The sequence below is a fragment of the Crocodylus porosus genome, unplaced genomic scaffold (assembly GCF_001723895.1).
Source record: "Crocodylus porosus isolate Cpor-Errol unplaced genomic scaffold, CroPor_comp1, whole genome shotgun sequence".
In the NCBI taxonomy this organism is placed as follows: Eukaryota; Metazoa; Chordata; order Crocodylia; family Crocodylidae; genus Crocodylus; species Crocodylus porosus.
Genome location: NW_017728907.1, coordinates 29535329 through 29550934, shown reverse-complemented (window position 1 = coordinate 29550934; position 15606 = coordinate 29535329). Strand labels below are relative to the sequence as shown.

Below are 15606 nucleotides of genomic sequence, written 5' to 3'. Positions count from 1 at the left end.
AGCATGGCTTGTGCATGGACGTTTTCCCTGGATTTTGACATGGGAAATCTTACTAGCTCACAAAGATGCATAAAGAAATTAAAATGCTACAACCCTTTTTTCTTCCTTTGCCCAAGAAAACATGTTCTCTTGCTTTTCAGCCTCTCTCATCTGTAGTCCTTTGCAGTATGCATATCCATCTAAGTTGCATGAGAAAAGATTGCTTTTGTATTGATTTTTCTCTTCTCTTGACATTTCTGGGAAATCTAATTATCTTAATCTTGACTCCTGGGCTAGGGCCAGAAATTACACATAAACTGGTATAAGTAATCGGAAACTGGTTCAAATCTGTAACACAACAGAAGTTTGATGCATATAAACTGCTTTCAAAATGGCCAAAACCAGTTTAAGATAAACCTGGATGGATGTAGTTTCAGCCTTATCTGATTTAAGTTAAATTGGTTTATTGAACTTCTGTCCCAGATCCCCTTCAGATTCAAGTTAACTCATAGTTCCCCAGCATCCTGGGATGCTTTTCACCTCCCCAGTAAACCCCTCCTTGCATGGTGGGCAAGCTAGTCTTACCCCAGTCTGCTCCAGACAAGTAGGGAGGCATGCTGTAGCAGTCCCCCAGCTCTTGGTCTGGGCCACTAGGCATGTGGCTGCAGTTCTGGAATCAAAAGTGAATGTCGGTTCACTTGCCTGAAGGGAGAGTGTACAATTTCTATAACTATTTGGGTATCTTACCCTTCATAAGACTTCCTCTAGGACTAGGTGACATGAGCTATTTTTCATTTTCAATATCATTCCAACAAACCAAATTATTTCCCCAGTAAAATTATACCTTCTGTGTTGTGAGCTTAAAGTGTCACTTGCATATCTATAGTTTATTTTTATTTTAAAAGATTCCCTTCAGACTGGAATTGAAGGAAGTGAATTGCTTCTGTGCTATAGGGCAAGAGAATCAAGAAGCACAGTGGAATGCAGGACCTTGTCTTGTCATTCACCCCTACAAAGATGTTTGTAATGGTAGCTAAGCTTAGAAATTCCTTTTAGAAAATAAATTATTTCTTTGTATTTCTTTACAGACTATATATATTTCCTCAGAGAGCAGTGGTAGTCGTCCCCAAGTAAGTATTCTTTCTTCAAGGTGCTTAAATGTTTTCCCCTCCCACCATGCAACTTTGAGTTACTGATCAAGTAGAAGATTAGTTCCCTACTTTTGTTGTAAGGTGTTTCTCAAAGGGCTACATCACCAAAGATAAAATGATACTGAAACAGAAGGGGGACTAATGTTTTCCTACAGAGATGGAATTGTTCCGTGCAATCATATCACATATATGTACCACAGACATGAAAATGTCCATACATACTTATCCCCAATCTATGTATATACATCTTGCCAGTTAGATAGCGGTTTAGATTCTGGGTCCTGTAAAAGGCAGATGTCTTTTCTTGTGTTTTACCAACCAGTTTTACATGACAGTAATTAATTTCTTTTTTCCTTTAGGATGGAGTAGTTTACCCAGTAAGAGGAGGTGGATGTGGTCCAGTAAGCACTCTTCATATCTTTATATAGTCTAGTCCCAGGGTAAATCATTTAATTCAGATGTTTATCACTAATGCAGTTGGTTGGTAATGTAGCAGCTTTTCTTCTATAGCAAAACATACATATAGAAATAGAGTAGTGTCAGCAAGATGGACAGCAGGAATGTAGCACAGTTAATTCCTAGAAATGTTGATAAACTCTGGCATAGCACAGTCTGTGTGCTCTGATTCCCTACTGCCTTCAGTATTCAGCTTCCATATCTCTATAACAAGTATGGCCACTTCAGTTTTCATTCCTTGCTGTAAAAGAGACACAGCTGAGTTAAAATCTTAGAATATAAATTCAGTTAACTAGAACTTTAGGGTGTAGTCCTACAAGATGCAGTAGAGCTGCACAAAATGTTTTAAGTGAAAAGCTTTCGGCAAAAATCAATTCAATTTGATTAAAACATTTAGGGAATTCAAGTCAGTTGTGACTTAACTTCTTGGGGTGGGAGAAGGAGAAATAGGGGCAAGTAGTCCAGAAAAGCCAACTTTTAATTTTTGAAATTTTCAAAACATTTTTTTTTTTAAATTCAAAATGACTTCATTTCAAAATCTATTTCGATTTTATTTTTTAAAAATCAAAAAAAGACTTCAAAATTAAACAAAGCTTTTCATATCAGGTTGAAAGAAATGTTTTGCTCAACCTAATTAGTTTGTTTGTTTTGCCAGTTTACCCACAAAAAATTTCAAAAAAACCTTTTCTTTGAGTGAACTGCAGCTGACCTTTTTCTCCAGTGCTGCAAGCAAACCAAAGTATCAGTTCTTCCTATAGTTCTAGTGCTGACTAACCTCAGTTTCCACTTCAGTGTGGGAATTACTGGGAATGCTTAACACTTCACAGCACTGAGCCTGGGAAATGTGGGAACATCTGAAACATTCATTTACTCAATATTTGGAATAAGTACAATTCATTTCTATGCACATTTTGGGTTAAGTTGAGAAACAAATAAAATTAGTTATCAAAATTTACCTTTGTTTTGAAAGAAGATCGTGACTTGCATTATTAATAAAACACACAAGGTTATGGACTCTAAAATACAAGTCACTTAGCATTAATGCATAATGCATCTTAATGTTTTCATTCACTTAGATAATGATGATAGAGATCAATTAAATTTCCATTTCTGTTCAGTTTCTACTTTGATCTATATACCTTAGCAGATGATAATGATGTTTGCACTGCAAGTTTTCTGAAAAGTAATTTCAATAAGAACATAAAAAGTGCCACACTGGGTCCGACCAATGGTCCTTCTAGCTCAGTAGCCTGTCTCTGACAGTGGCAGAAGTGGGTACTAGAGGGAGAGCATTGAATTGGATAGATCTAGAGTGATCTTTCCCTATCCATTATCCTCCCTGGCATCTGCCATTTTTGGTTTAGAGATGCCAGTGGAAAAATCTCCAACCATTCTGTTCAACAACTATTAATAGACCTATCATCCATGAATTTGTCTAGTTCCTTTTTGAAACTGGCTATTCTGTGTGCCTCCACCACTTCCTCTGGCAATGAATTCCACAAGTTAATTATGTGTTGTGTAAAAAAAATACTTTCCCTTGTTACTTTTTAACCTGTCTCCTACTAATTTCAGTAGGTGTCCCCTTGCTCTACTATTCTGGGAGTTGGTGAACAATAGTTCCCTGTTCACCTGGTCCACACTCTTCATGATTTTATAGACAATGATCATATCCCCCTTAGCCTTCTCCTTTACAAACTGAAGAGTCCTGACATTTTTAGTCTTCTGATATGGCAACTGTTCCATACCACTGATCATTTTGGTTGCCTTTCTTTGTACCTTTTCTGATTCTGCTACATTGTCTTTGAGATGTAGAAACCAGAACTGCCTACAGTTAAAGCATGTATAGTTGAGGTTATTTTCCACAGACGCATTACCTTTCATTTGTCAACGCTGAAGTTCTTCTACAATTTTTTTGCCTATTCATTTATAAAATCTATCAGAAATAAATTTGTCAGAAATATTTCTGTGACAGTTATGGATTAATTTGTATGTTTAGGACCAAAATGTGCCTGACTTTAATGTGAATACAGTGCTGGGAGGAAAATGCAAAGATTTTTTCTTTCCTTGGTCACTATAGGGCCTATATAGGGCCAAGACACAAGTCAGGTTCTTTGTACTCAGGTTACCTTCCTTAAATAATTAGTAATAAATTTACTGGCTTCTGTTCCTTTACAGGGTGGGGCTGCTGGTGTATATGGAATATATGGCTGTAGAGGGGTAAGTTTAGGGATTTGTTTGGGGTTTTTTTGTTTTGTCCCCAGATGTTGATTAACAACTCAGCACTTGGTTGTGAATTGTATTAGACTTGTTGCAGCAGTTATACTACAGGGCTGTGTTATCCTGAATAAATATGTAAAGCTAGCCAATGCCTGGAATGAAATGGTCTCAGCTTACAGTGTTGAAGGATGGTATGCTACTAATCACTAACCAGCCCGCTCTGTCATCCCTTGATTTCTTAGAGCTCTGAAATGTTAACAACCTTTGGTGCCTATACACATGCTTCAAATGTTCTGATTAGAATGCATCAGAGCAGACTTGATTAATCTAACTAGAATGCTCCAGAGTGCTGCAGTGTCTCATGTATTCAGCCTCCCACATTTCAAAATGCCAGCTTTTTTAAATGTGGGATGCTGAATACATGTGACACTGGAGTGTTTTAATTAGTGTTTTTAAAATGCCCCTGTCGCCCACCCCTGAGCACATGTATAGCCACCCCTTATGGTTACATTCATGTTTTAATCATAATGTTAGATTCCATTCCCAGCTATACATCCTACATGCCCACTTCCTGCCTACTATCCAAGTACAACCTGCTTTAGATAATCATCTCAGTGTATGTAACGTATCATACCTATTTTTCAGTGTAATCCTTCTTCCCTTTGGGAAGTTCCTTTTGCATAGATGAATAATTTGCACACTAGCATCCACTTATTGCTGTATTGATTTAGTGTTTATTTAAACAATCTAGAAAAAATGTATATTGTCAACTTTCATTTTTCCCTCTATGTTGTAATTATTCATAAACATTACATCAGTTATGTTCTACTTTAAAACCTCTTGAAACAAGTAGAAAAAAACCACAAGAAAGGTGGCCTATTTTCTTGTGCTGTTGAAAATTAAAGCCCTGAGCCAGGAAAATACTTAAGTACATGTTTAATATTAAGCCTGTAGTTAGTTGCAATTAATCTACTTATTTATTGGCCTTCATGCTCAGGCATTTATTTAAGTGTAAATGTATATGAATGTATACTTTTAAATGTATTATGTTCTTTTGTAGTCAAACTTACAAATATTGTAAGGTGGTGAAATGCTGGAAAATTTTGATTTCAGTTATCTTGGAGTAAATTCAGATGAGCTTCACATAACTCAGAGAAATTAGCCTGGATTTATTCAGATTTAATTGAAATCAGAATCTAATGTAGGCATTTTCTCTAATCATCCACTCCACAAAACAAAAATTCCAGATAGGGTTCATTTCCTGAAGTGGTATCTTATTGAAACAAATCATCATATAAGGAAGTAATTGGTTTTGTCTTTTGTTAACAGGATGGATCTTCATTCAACAGTGGCATTTCCTATGGTCATGTAAGGACACTTTCTTCTTTATATTTAGGTTTCCAACAGCTGATGCTATTCAGAAAGTAACAGGTAGCCCCAAATTTTGCCACACTGAGAGAATTCATGGGAAGGCATGAGGATAAGAGGGTGTGAGGACCCTCAAAGTATTACTAGCATGGAGTACAGCCTGATAAAGGGTATTTAAATCCAAAAGCTTGCTAAGCAGAATTTTTCCAACTATATGAGTTGATCTAATAAAATATATCAGATTTACCAAAAGAACCTTGTCTTACTAGCATGGATACATTTCAGCAAATGAGTGCTGTGACTATTGGACATTATATGATTCCATCTTTGAATACCAAATTCCTTTCTTTGTTAAGCCGAGACCTAATATGTATTCTGCAAGTGGTTGCAATAGATATAGATGTTTTCTATTTTGATTATCATTTTCACCAGAAAGACAGTGCTGCCTGTGGTGGTGCTGAGAATTCAAAAGTAACATTTTCATAAAGCTTTTGCTCTAGCTGTTCCATATAGAAAGGTATGCTTAAACTAGTAAGGAGGGCAGTTCCTATAAATTTATTGGAAACTCATAATAACATTTCTGTTCATATTGGGGATTTCGTTACTTCCATCTGGTTCTCCTTCTGTGGTATTTTATTGTTCTGTCCTTATTCTCTTCCAGTTTTGATCAAAGGAATTATGATCAATTTTATTTCAATATATTACTTTTATCTTCCATTTCAACTAGTGATTTTGCTGTATCAGAAAATCCACCTTATATCTATTACTTCAACTATTAGAAATTTTCTTTTAACGCTAAATTAGTTCTGTGTAAATACAAAAGTTCTGTTGAGGGAGGTGGGGAGGATTTCTTCTGCTCCCATTTACCTATTATGTGTGTTTTTCACACATTTCCTTTTCTTCAAATATTGCTTAGTTCAGCACTTCAGGCCCCTGTATTAGCTTTAAATCACTCCTATAAAATGGTGCTGAATTAATGTTGACAAACGCTTCCTAAGTAAATAAATGGTTCCTATATTTTTTATAGTCTGTCCCTTCTGGCAGCAAAGAAACCTCTGTTAAGGTAAGTGCTTATTCTTTGTTGAATTTATGGAATCAGTTCCTTAACAAAGGTACATTAGCACATCTCCTTTAATTTCAGTGGAATTGTACCAGTTTATACAGTTGAGGCACTGGATCAGATTTTTATCCCATATTGTATCTCAGTAACTGAATGCTTAGCTTACTAGTTTTCAAATGCATCAGGCTCAGTGGCTGTATTATGACAGAATTTTTTATGACTGGATTTTACTGTAAATAGAGTAATATAATTACAAACCTTCCAAAGGGCTTTCTAAGATGCTGATGGACAGTATACAATTATTGATGTTAATAACAGATAGATTATATCATTATTGTTACAAAAAAAATTATTCATGATTCATTGGTGCAAAGCCAATGAAATCAACAAAATTGTTGTTACAGATGAATCTGGCCCTTGGTATTGACCATTAGTAGTCAAAGCACAGGGAGGCTGCAGTGTGAATGGGTTACTATGCCTTGAAAATATTCAAACCCAGGCTATTCACATCCTTGCTGTCAAATTTATTAGTGATGTCAGACCTCATCAACCACACTTTTGCAAGAAATTTAGTTATCTCAGTTTTCTGCTTCTTCCAGAAGTAAGGGGACCTTATTTTTAAAAACAAATGGCCCATTTCGGCCTCTCAATAATTTTTTTCCATATGTGATAAAATCTCAGTAATTACTCCTTCAAAGGAAGTGGACTATTTTCAGTCAAAATAAACATACATATTTTCCCCAGAAAAATAATGCTATGGAAAAAAACATTGCTCTTCAGTTTATGTTCATTGTCAGGACACTCTCATATAAACCTTGCTATAGAATGAGAATGAATGAAGAGATGCAGAGTGGAGTGTGCATCTTCTTTTGGCTTTCCATGCCAAGAAGGCTGTATAAGCCAGTGGGTATATGGGGAGGCATGGTTCTGCCACTGATTCATTATGTTGCCTTGTGCCAAGTCACTTACCTTGTTGTGCTTGAATTCCTCTATGTGTAAAATTGAGATAATAATCCTTACTGTTTTCTGTAGCATATTTTGAAACTAATGTATTTAAATTGAAGTGTTGTAGAATGCTAATAATTATTATTCCCCAAAGCTTGTAAGGACAGAGAGGTTTTTTTTTCTGAAACCATTTAAATAAACCCACTTGTGACAAAATTACTTATCTCTGGTTCTTTAATAGATAACATCCTATGCCGAAAGCGGTCCCTATCCAGCTGAGGTAAGCACAGTTATTTCCTCAGCACTTAGAATTTTGCACCAAAGGCCTTCTGAACAACCAATCTGCTTACCTGTTAAGAGAGAGATACTACTTTAGGGGTGCCTGTACACAAGATACTTTACTGTGCAGTACAGCTAATTACTGTATAGTAAGCATCATTGTCTACACATGCTGACCCTTACTGTACAGTAATTTCCTCTACTTGGTAGTTAATTTACTACCTGCAAATGCAAGTAGCAAATTAACTGGCAAGTAAGTACTGTACTGTACAGCACGTGTAGATGGCTGACCAGGAGCAAATTTGCATCTGGGCAGCTGGGCAGCAGGGGGTGGGAGATTGCTCCCTGCCCCCAGACACTGCCTGCTACTAGGGCAGGCTCTGCCACCATAGCCCAGGCAGGAACAATGTCCCCCTGCCTCAGCATCAAGGAGCTCCCAGCTTCCTGGTCCATGATCATAGAGCAGGGGCTGGAAGCTTGATCCCAGCTCCAGCTCTCCAACTGTGATCTGGAAACAGAGTTAGAAGTTTGGACTGCTTGGGGAAGTCTGCATGTGCAGCCTGGAGTTGGCTGGGGGCTGTCCCATTTCAGGGACAGTGCAGCATAGGCTGGATCTCACCAGGAACTGTCCCAGTCAGGGGCAGGTCCTAGCCCTACAGATTTTTCCCAACCCTGTGCCTCAATTGCAGGCCCCCTGCAGCCCCTGGGTTCTAGCCCAGGGGCTGGCAAGGAGCATAGGGCCAGGAGACAACTGTCTCCTGACAGGGCTGGGAGATTGCTCCTTGACCCCGGGAGCTATCTGCTGCTGGGGCAGGCTCCATCACCTGAGCCTGGGCAGGGACAATGTCCCTGTGCCCCAGCACCTGGAGCTCCCAGCCCTGGCTCCCCAGTCAGGGGCAAGAGGCTTGGAAACAGCTGCAGGGGACTGGCAGGTCCCAGCCCCCTGCCCTGATCCACCAGCAGGGGCAGTTAGCAGTGAGCCTCCAGCTGGGCAGGGAATACTCTAGAGTAAACCCACTGGGCACTCTAGAGTAAACCCACTTGTAGACACGCCCTAGGTATTGTGCGGGAAGGGTGGGGAGTTTATATTATTGACACAATTATGCACAGAGAAAGGGCATAGTTAAATAACTGAAGATATATTTGTACTGATATTAAGGGTCTTCATGTATATCACTTATCCAGAGTCATATAAATGATGCCTCACTTTTCATATCATGCCTTGAAGTGCTTAACTAATTTGCTCACATTGCACAGTCCACCTTGTGTTTCTTATGTTCTGAGCATGGCACTATGATATCTCTCAAGTTCCTCACAAATGAAGGAGACTGAATGTCTGGAGCCCAAGCCATGAAATGTTCTCTTCCTCCTGCAATTAGCTTATATGCAGTGAGAGGACTCTCATAGATACAGATGGGCATTGTATCAGCCCTTATGTCTTCTTATAGTAGGATACGGGTTTCTATATTTCTAGTTGCCATTCAAATTAACATAATGTTTTTTCATTTGGAAAAAATAGTTGACAAGATTTTTAGTGTGTATCCAAGACTACCTGGAAAGGCATCCAGAATACTTTAGTTTTCAAAATACCAACTTAAACCATTTCGCAGTGTAGGGTGGTGTAGTGAAGAGAGATAACATGTGATATGCTCACTGTCTTGGTGTATCCATCCATCCAAAAGGTATATGTTTCTTTTACTGAAACTATTTTCTATCTAAATAGTCATTGTACTATATAATCAAAGCTTTCTGGTTTCATTTACAGCGTCAGACCTACCCACAGGTAAACACACTTTCACTTTTATATTTTGTTCTAACAATATTGCCATTGTACGGACAAATATTGTGCTTGCTTTTCCTCACCTTACCCTCTTGCTCCAGCTGTGCTAGGCAGTCCCTGATAATAGCAGAACTAGTGTGAGAGTGATTTGCCTGAAAGTGGAATAGGTTTCAATGCCATCTAAAGGTGTTATGGAACTGCAGCTGAAAATCGCACTGGATACAATGTTCTCTAGTCAGCTTGTTCCATTATGTAGATATGCAGTAAAGGAAAGGGTGCCAGAAAGCCCCTCGCTAACCTTGTATAATTCACATCAAGGCAAGGCAGAGCTCTGTGTTGTGCAGGATCTGCTCTGCCCTTATAGTTGGTGTAGATGCAGGGTACCATAAAGCAGGTGAGGAGAGGTTGTGGCTGGAAAGAGGTGGCACCCTGGCTGTAGCTCACTATGTTCTGACAAGTAGGGGTGGCTGGCAGTAATAAGCTGAGCCCCAAAAATCAGCTTCTCTGCATTAACCTGGGACCAGCTGGTCCCAGGCAGTCTGCTTTCCCTCCCCTGTTGAGAATGTCAGCCACAGCTGAACATCCAGTCCACCACTATATCCAATATATTTTTACTTTGAAGGTATCCCTCACAAAAGCTTTTTCCCAACATTGGGTGCTAAAAGTAGCACAGAGTGCGTGCCAACCCCTCCTTTACTCTCCCAAAAAAGGAAATACTCATTGGTCCTTTCCTCCATGTGCCATAAATGGAGCACACTGAATGATTTTTTATTTTACAGAGCTTGAGCGGTTCTGGATACCAAGTCTATGTCCAAGTAAGTTTTCTTTCTTCACTGTATTAGTGTTTTTATACCATCACCGGTGTCAGTGAATGTTTATTCATCACAATGGGAATAGCTGAGTGTGTTTTCCCTGAAAAAATGGATGGTGTGTAAAGAGCTAGGAGATGTCTGTGGTTGTATGACACTAGTCTCTGCTTTCTAGTAAATAATATGAAATCATGCAGTTGTGTTCAGTAACCATGAACATGAAAATCTCTGCATCCCTATTCTTTAGTGTCCTTAACATGCTTTGTACCATTTAGGCCTGCTTCTGCTAACAGAACCGGTAAAGCTCTATTAGTCTCATTTATAGCAGCTGATGATTTGGCCTTTAGTGCTACACAGTGGGTGCATCTACATGAGACATTTTCTGTACAGTTGATTAATTAGCTCCACAGTAAAATGTCAGCATCTGTATATGGGATCTTATTAGGCCAAAGTAAACTAATTTACTCCACCACCGGCTAATACTTGTATATACGTGTACTATCTGCAGTGGAGGAAACTGCTCCACTGCAGCACATGGGTAGACAGGGACCAGGCTGGCTGGGGCAGAAGGGTGCTTCAGTGAAGGACTGCCTGCTGGCTAGTCCCACACTGGAGCACTCTCATGCCCAAGCTAGCCCTTCCACAGCATATTGAGCTGGGTCAGAGCAGCTCTGGGCTGGCAGACTGACCCCCTGTGCCCTCTGCCAGCCAGGGCTGCTCCAACTTGGTTCAACAAGCTGTAGTCCTGGGTACACATGTAAAGACAGCGCTCTTGGGAGCAATAAACTCCAGTGTGATATGTGCCAGAGATTATTGCTTTGCACTAATAGCATGTGTAGACCAGTGGCCGTGGCCGCACATTCGCTTAACTGCAGAATAAACTAATTAGCTGTGAAGTAAAGCTAATTAGTAAGTAAAGCATATGTGTAATGCTATTAGGCCACAGTAAACTAATAACTACTGCAGTAAAATAGTACTATTGGGGACAGTGCTATCTTACACTGTGGTAATTTACTGCAATTAAATATATGTATAGATGCAGACCATGGGTGTAAATTGCCCACAGTCAACTGATCCAACTGAGGGCCAGACTCCTGCCTGCCACCTGGACACATGGCTCTGCACTTTCAGCACCCTTGTGCTCCAGCCAGCCCCTCCACTGCCCAACAATGCCACTGGAAGCCTGGGTCTGAGCAGCCCTGGCATATACTGCTTCAACCCAGGTCAAATTGATGGTGTCCCAGGTGCACGTGTAGACACTGTGCCTGGGACTGGTTTACTCCAGCTGAAACTACCCTGGACTTTATTGCTCAGAATTAATGAAACATGTAGATGCACCCACTATTTAGAAGATTTTTCAGATGACAAGTCAAGTGTGTGTGTTGATTTCAGTAGGTGCTAAAACAATGGGATTTTAGAAGAAAGTGTGCCCCCTAGTGCTTTTTACTAGGGCTGTGTGAAGCTTTGGTTGCTGATTCAATTCAGTGAAGATTTGACCTGATTCGGTGGCCGAATCTCCAAATCGAATCAGGAGACCCTTTAATCTCTCCAAATTGAAACCCTCCAGATCAATTCACAGAGATTTGGAAAGATTCGACAATTCAACCATAGACACAGCTTTAAATGTTTTTTTTCTACATACCTCAAGGTACAAGGCAGCTTGTGAATGCTGTGATGGTGGGGTGGATCGAGCATGCCACAGGAACACAGTGGGGTCCCCAGTGTGCTCAGCAGCAGACCCAGAAGTGGACCAGAAGCACTTCCTGTCCACTTCTGGGTCCACTGGGGAGCACTCTGGGGGACCTCCCCACACCCCTCTGGCTCGGTGACTGATGCCTTCTAGTTCTGGGGGGGCACCTGGGGTCTCCCCATGGCTGACTGCCAAGCCAGGGGAGTGCAGGGGGCCACCCAGCGCACTCGGCAGCGGACCCAGAAGTGAACCAGAAGTATTTCCGGCCTACTTCCAGGTTTGCCACCAAGCACACAGGGGTGCCCCCGTACTCCTTGGGTCGCTCCATCTGCCCCAGCATTCATGAGCTGCACCTGGTACCTCGAAGTATGTAGAAAAAACATTTAAAGCTGTGTCTATGGCCAAATCGCTGATTCTCTGAATCAGCATCAAATCTTGAGATTCGGATTTGGCCAAATCGAATCGGGCAATGATCTGATCGATCAACGAATCGAATCACTGTCCCTGATTTGGGCTGAATCCAAATCGAATAGGGCCCATTTCACACACTTGTTGCCCACTGTATTGCCACCCAGAGCAGTGTTAGAATGCAACAGTTTATTTCCTTGAAACAGTGTAGTAGTCATGCCATCCCCAATTGAAGTAACAGGTTCCTGGATTTTTTGTTTCTCCAGGGTGGACAAAGTTACCAAGGTGGCAGCATTTCCTATGGTCAGGTAAACTATCTTTATACCCAGTAGGTACTTTCTCCTTCACTTCAGTAGGCTTAGAGACAATGGAACTAGTTTTTTTGGAGTGGGGGGGGGGAGGTGGAACTCCCCCATATTTATTTCTCCAATTCTTGTGCCTCCCAGGATAGCATTAGAAGGCAATGTTTTATGTTCTTGAAACAGCATAGTAGTAGGGTAGTCACTAATAAACAAACAAGTAATGGTTTTCTCTTTTTTTATAGGGTGGAAACAGTGGTTCTTATAATCCGGTAAGCTATCTTTGTACCCAACAAAAGCTGTGCCATTGATTTCAATAGGTGCAGAAACAGTGAAATTTTAAAACAATTTTTTCCCCCAATAATTTTTATTTATTGTGGTGCCTCCCAGAACAGTGTTAGAAAGCAATTGCTTCTGTTCGTGAAACAACATAGCAGTCAAGCCATTCGAGATTTTAAAAAAAAAGAAGTAACAGCTTTCAGTTTTGTGTAATGGGCAAAGTTACTGAGGCAGCAATGATTCTTAAGGTCCACTTGTATGCCTAATATTGGCTTTGCTGTTGACTCCGGTGGAAGCAAAGGCAGTATAATTTTGGAACAGGTTATGCCCCCAGATTTTGTATCCATTGTTCAATTCCACAGTGCAAGTGCCAGAGCTCTCTACAGCAGGGATTTTCAACCTTTTTTAATAAGTATACCCCAGTGGCCCCCTTTTTAATAACTGTATCCCCGGGGGAGCGTGGTAAGCAGCGGCAGCACAGCATCTGTGTGTGGCCCAGCTCTCACCCCACCCCAACCCTGCTCCTGTGAGGCAGTGTCGCAGGGTGGTGGCAGTGCATCCCCACCCCCATGTGCCACTACAACATTTCAAAGTGCCCCCAGGGGTACGTGTACCCCCAGTTGACAACCCCTGCTCTAGAGTGATTTATTATTTCCCTTCCTTAAAATCACCATCTTTATTTCCCCTAATGGATTCCTCTAAAGTTTGTGGGAACCATTGGGAGGCCATTTGGAGTAACAAGTATACTACTTTCTAGTGTGGACACAGGCTTTGTGGGGTCTTCTTCCTCCTATGACCATTTCCACACATAGGCAAATAGTGGTAGAGGTCCTTTATGCAAACTCTACAATATTCAATAGATAAATTCCCTTTCAAGGAAATAAATGTTTTCTTTACAGGGTTCATCTTTTGGTTTTCATGCTGAGTGCAGTGTTAGAATGCAAGGGGTTCTTTTCTAGAAACAATGCTGTAGTCACACAATTCTTTATGGAAAAAGAGAGTAGTAGTAACCAGTTTCTTGTTTTTTCACAGAACAGGCAATGTTCCTCAGGTGGCAGCAGTACTTATAAATCTTTATGCCTGATATGGGCTTTGCTATTGATTTCAGTAGGGTAGAAGCAGTGGAATTTTGAAACACATTGTGTCCTCTACCCTTGGCTTTTATCCATTATGGTGCCCCAAAGAGCAGTGTTAGAAGGCAATTGTTTCATTTCTTAACACAGTACAATAGGCAAACAATCTCCAACAAAAAAGAAGTTTTTTTTTTTCTTTTATACAGGTCAGAGAAGGATCCCCCAGTGTCAGCATTACTTACGGAAAGGTAAACTTTCTTTGTACCCAATGTGGGTTTTGCTATTGATATCAGAAGCAGTGGAATTTTTAAATAAATTGTGCCCCCAGTTTTGGGTGTATTTGGGTTTGTTTGTTTTTTTACCCGTTGTGGTACCTTCCAGACCAGTGTTAAGAGACAACATTTTCCTTCTTGGAACAGCATAAGTCATGCTGTTTTTAATACAAAAGAATTAATAGGTTCCTGTTTCTTTACAGGGTGGACAGACTTACCCAGGCAGCAGTGGTTCTTATGGTCAGGGAAGCTATTTTTGTACCATATGCAGGCTTTGCCATTGATTTCAGTAGGTGCTGAAACAGTGGAACTTTAGAACATAGTGTGCCCCTTAGTGCATTTTAACCACTGTGTTCCCACCCAGAGCAGTGTTAGAACACAATACTTTATTTCCTTGAAACAGCGTAGTAGTCATGCCATCCCCAACTGAAGTAACAGGTTCCTGGATTTTTTTTTTCTCTTTTGGCTTTTATCCATTATGGTGCTGCAAAGTACGATTAAGGAAATTGTTTCATTTCTTAAGGCAGCACAGCAGGCAAATAATCTCCAACAAAAACCATCTTCCCAAAGTGGCTAGCCTTGTTTACCACAGTGTAGCAGTCACTATGTCCAGGTAAATACTGTTCGATCAAACAGAGTTGCCTGACTGAAAATATTACCTTTCTCAGATATGGATGGGGGAGGGAAGCCGAGACGATGACAAATAAAATTGTCTGTACCTGAATTGTGTGTGTAAGTAAATAACACAAATTTCCAGAGATTTAATTGCCAAGTTTATAATTTGTAACTGGAATTTAATTTTTTTTTAATAGAGCAATAGAAATTTGCTTCTCTGCTTCATTTTGAAAGATCACCTTCATGTTCAAACTTTCCTTAGCCTAGAATGACTGTGGAGAGAGAGAACATGAAGAACTGCTACCTTCAAACAAATCTTTTATAGTTAATTTTTGGGCCTGAAAATGGAAATAAGTTATTGGATTTTCTTTTTTCCCCAGCAGGGAGGGTCTTCCTCAAGTGGTAGCAGTGGGTGTGGAAAGGTAAGAACTTTCCTTCTAGTATATTTGAAAATTCCTCCCAATTTCCTACTTTTTTAAAAGAACAGTTTACTATGAACTGCATAATGCCCAGTAACTGAAGTGCTTTTTGTTTCCATTAGCATGGACAGAATTGTATAGTGGAGAGAACCAGATGTTTGCTATTACACTAAAAGATATTATACTAGTAAGAGGAAAAGAAATGACCCATTCCTGTGAGAATGGTCAATATGCATATAACTTTAAGATCCTTGAAATCTGTTTCTCTCTGACTGCAAATCCTATAACAAATACTTTTTTTATTATTAAATGTTAATTCATTTAGCACAGCTACAGTTAGAGAGAGTCTTATAAACCAATGCCTAAAGGATGAAAGATTAAGCAGTAGTTTAATTCTTCACTTGAATTTCACTCTCCTGTGAAAGCAAATAAGATCCAGGGATTCTGTCATTTCATAGTTTCATAGTTTCTAGGGTCGGAAGGGACCTGAGCAGATCATCTAGTCCG

General features: G+C 40.1%; 1 protein-coding gene across 1 annotated transcript in view; it reads left to right on the top strand.

Moving 5' to 3' along the window:
* The window catches only part of LOC109307251 (hornerin-like), a 60066-nt gene that overhangs the window by 14387 nt on the left and 30073 nt on the right, over positions 1 to 15606 (top strand). Inside the window, exons 10-22 of the mRNA XM_019531038.1 lie at positions 1068 to 1109; positions 1490 to 1531; positions 3762 to 3803; positions 5133 to 5171; positions 6199 to 6234; positions 7418 to 7456; positions 9221 to 9238; positions 10015 to 10050; positions 12409 to 12450; positions 12687 to 12713; positions 14000 to 14041; positions 14269 to 14310; positions 15061 to 15102. Coding sequence (XP_019386583.1) covers positions 1068 to 1109; positions 1490 to 1531; positions 3762 to 3803; positions 5133 to 5171; positions 6199 to 6234; positions 7418 to 7456; positions 9221 to 9238; positions 10015 to 10050; positions 12409 to 12450; positions 12687 to 12713; positions 14000 to 14041; positions 14269 to 14310; positions 15061 to 15102 — 489 coding nt within the window. The remainder of the gene's footprint in view (positions 1 to 1067; positions 1110 to 1489; positions 1532 to 3761; positions 3804 to 5132; positions 5172 to 6198; positions 6235 to 7417; positions 7457 to 9220; positions 9239 to 10014; positions 10051 to 12408; positions 12451 to 12686; positions 12714 to 13999; positions 14042 to 14268; positions 14311 to 15060; positions 15103 to 15606) is intronic.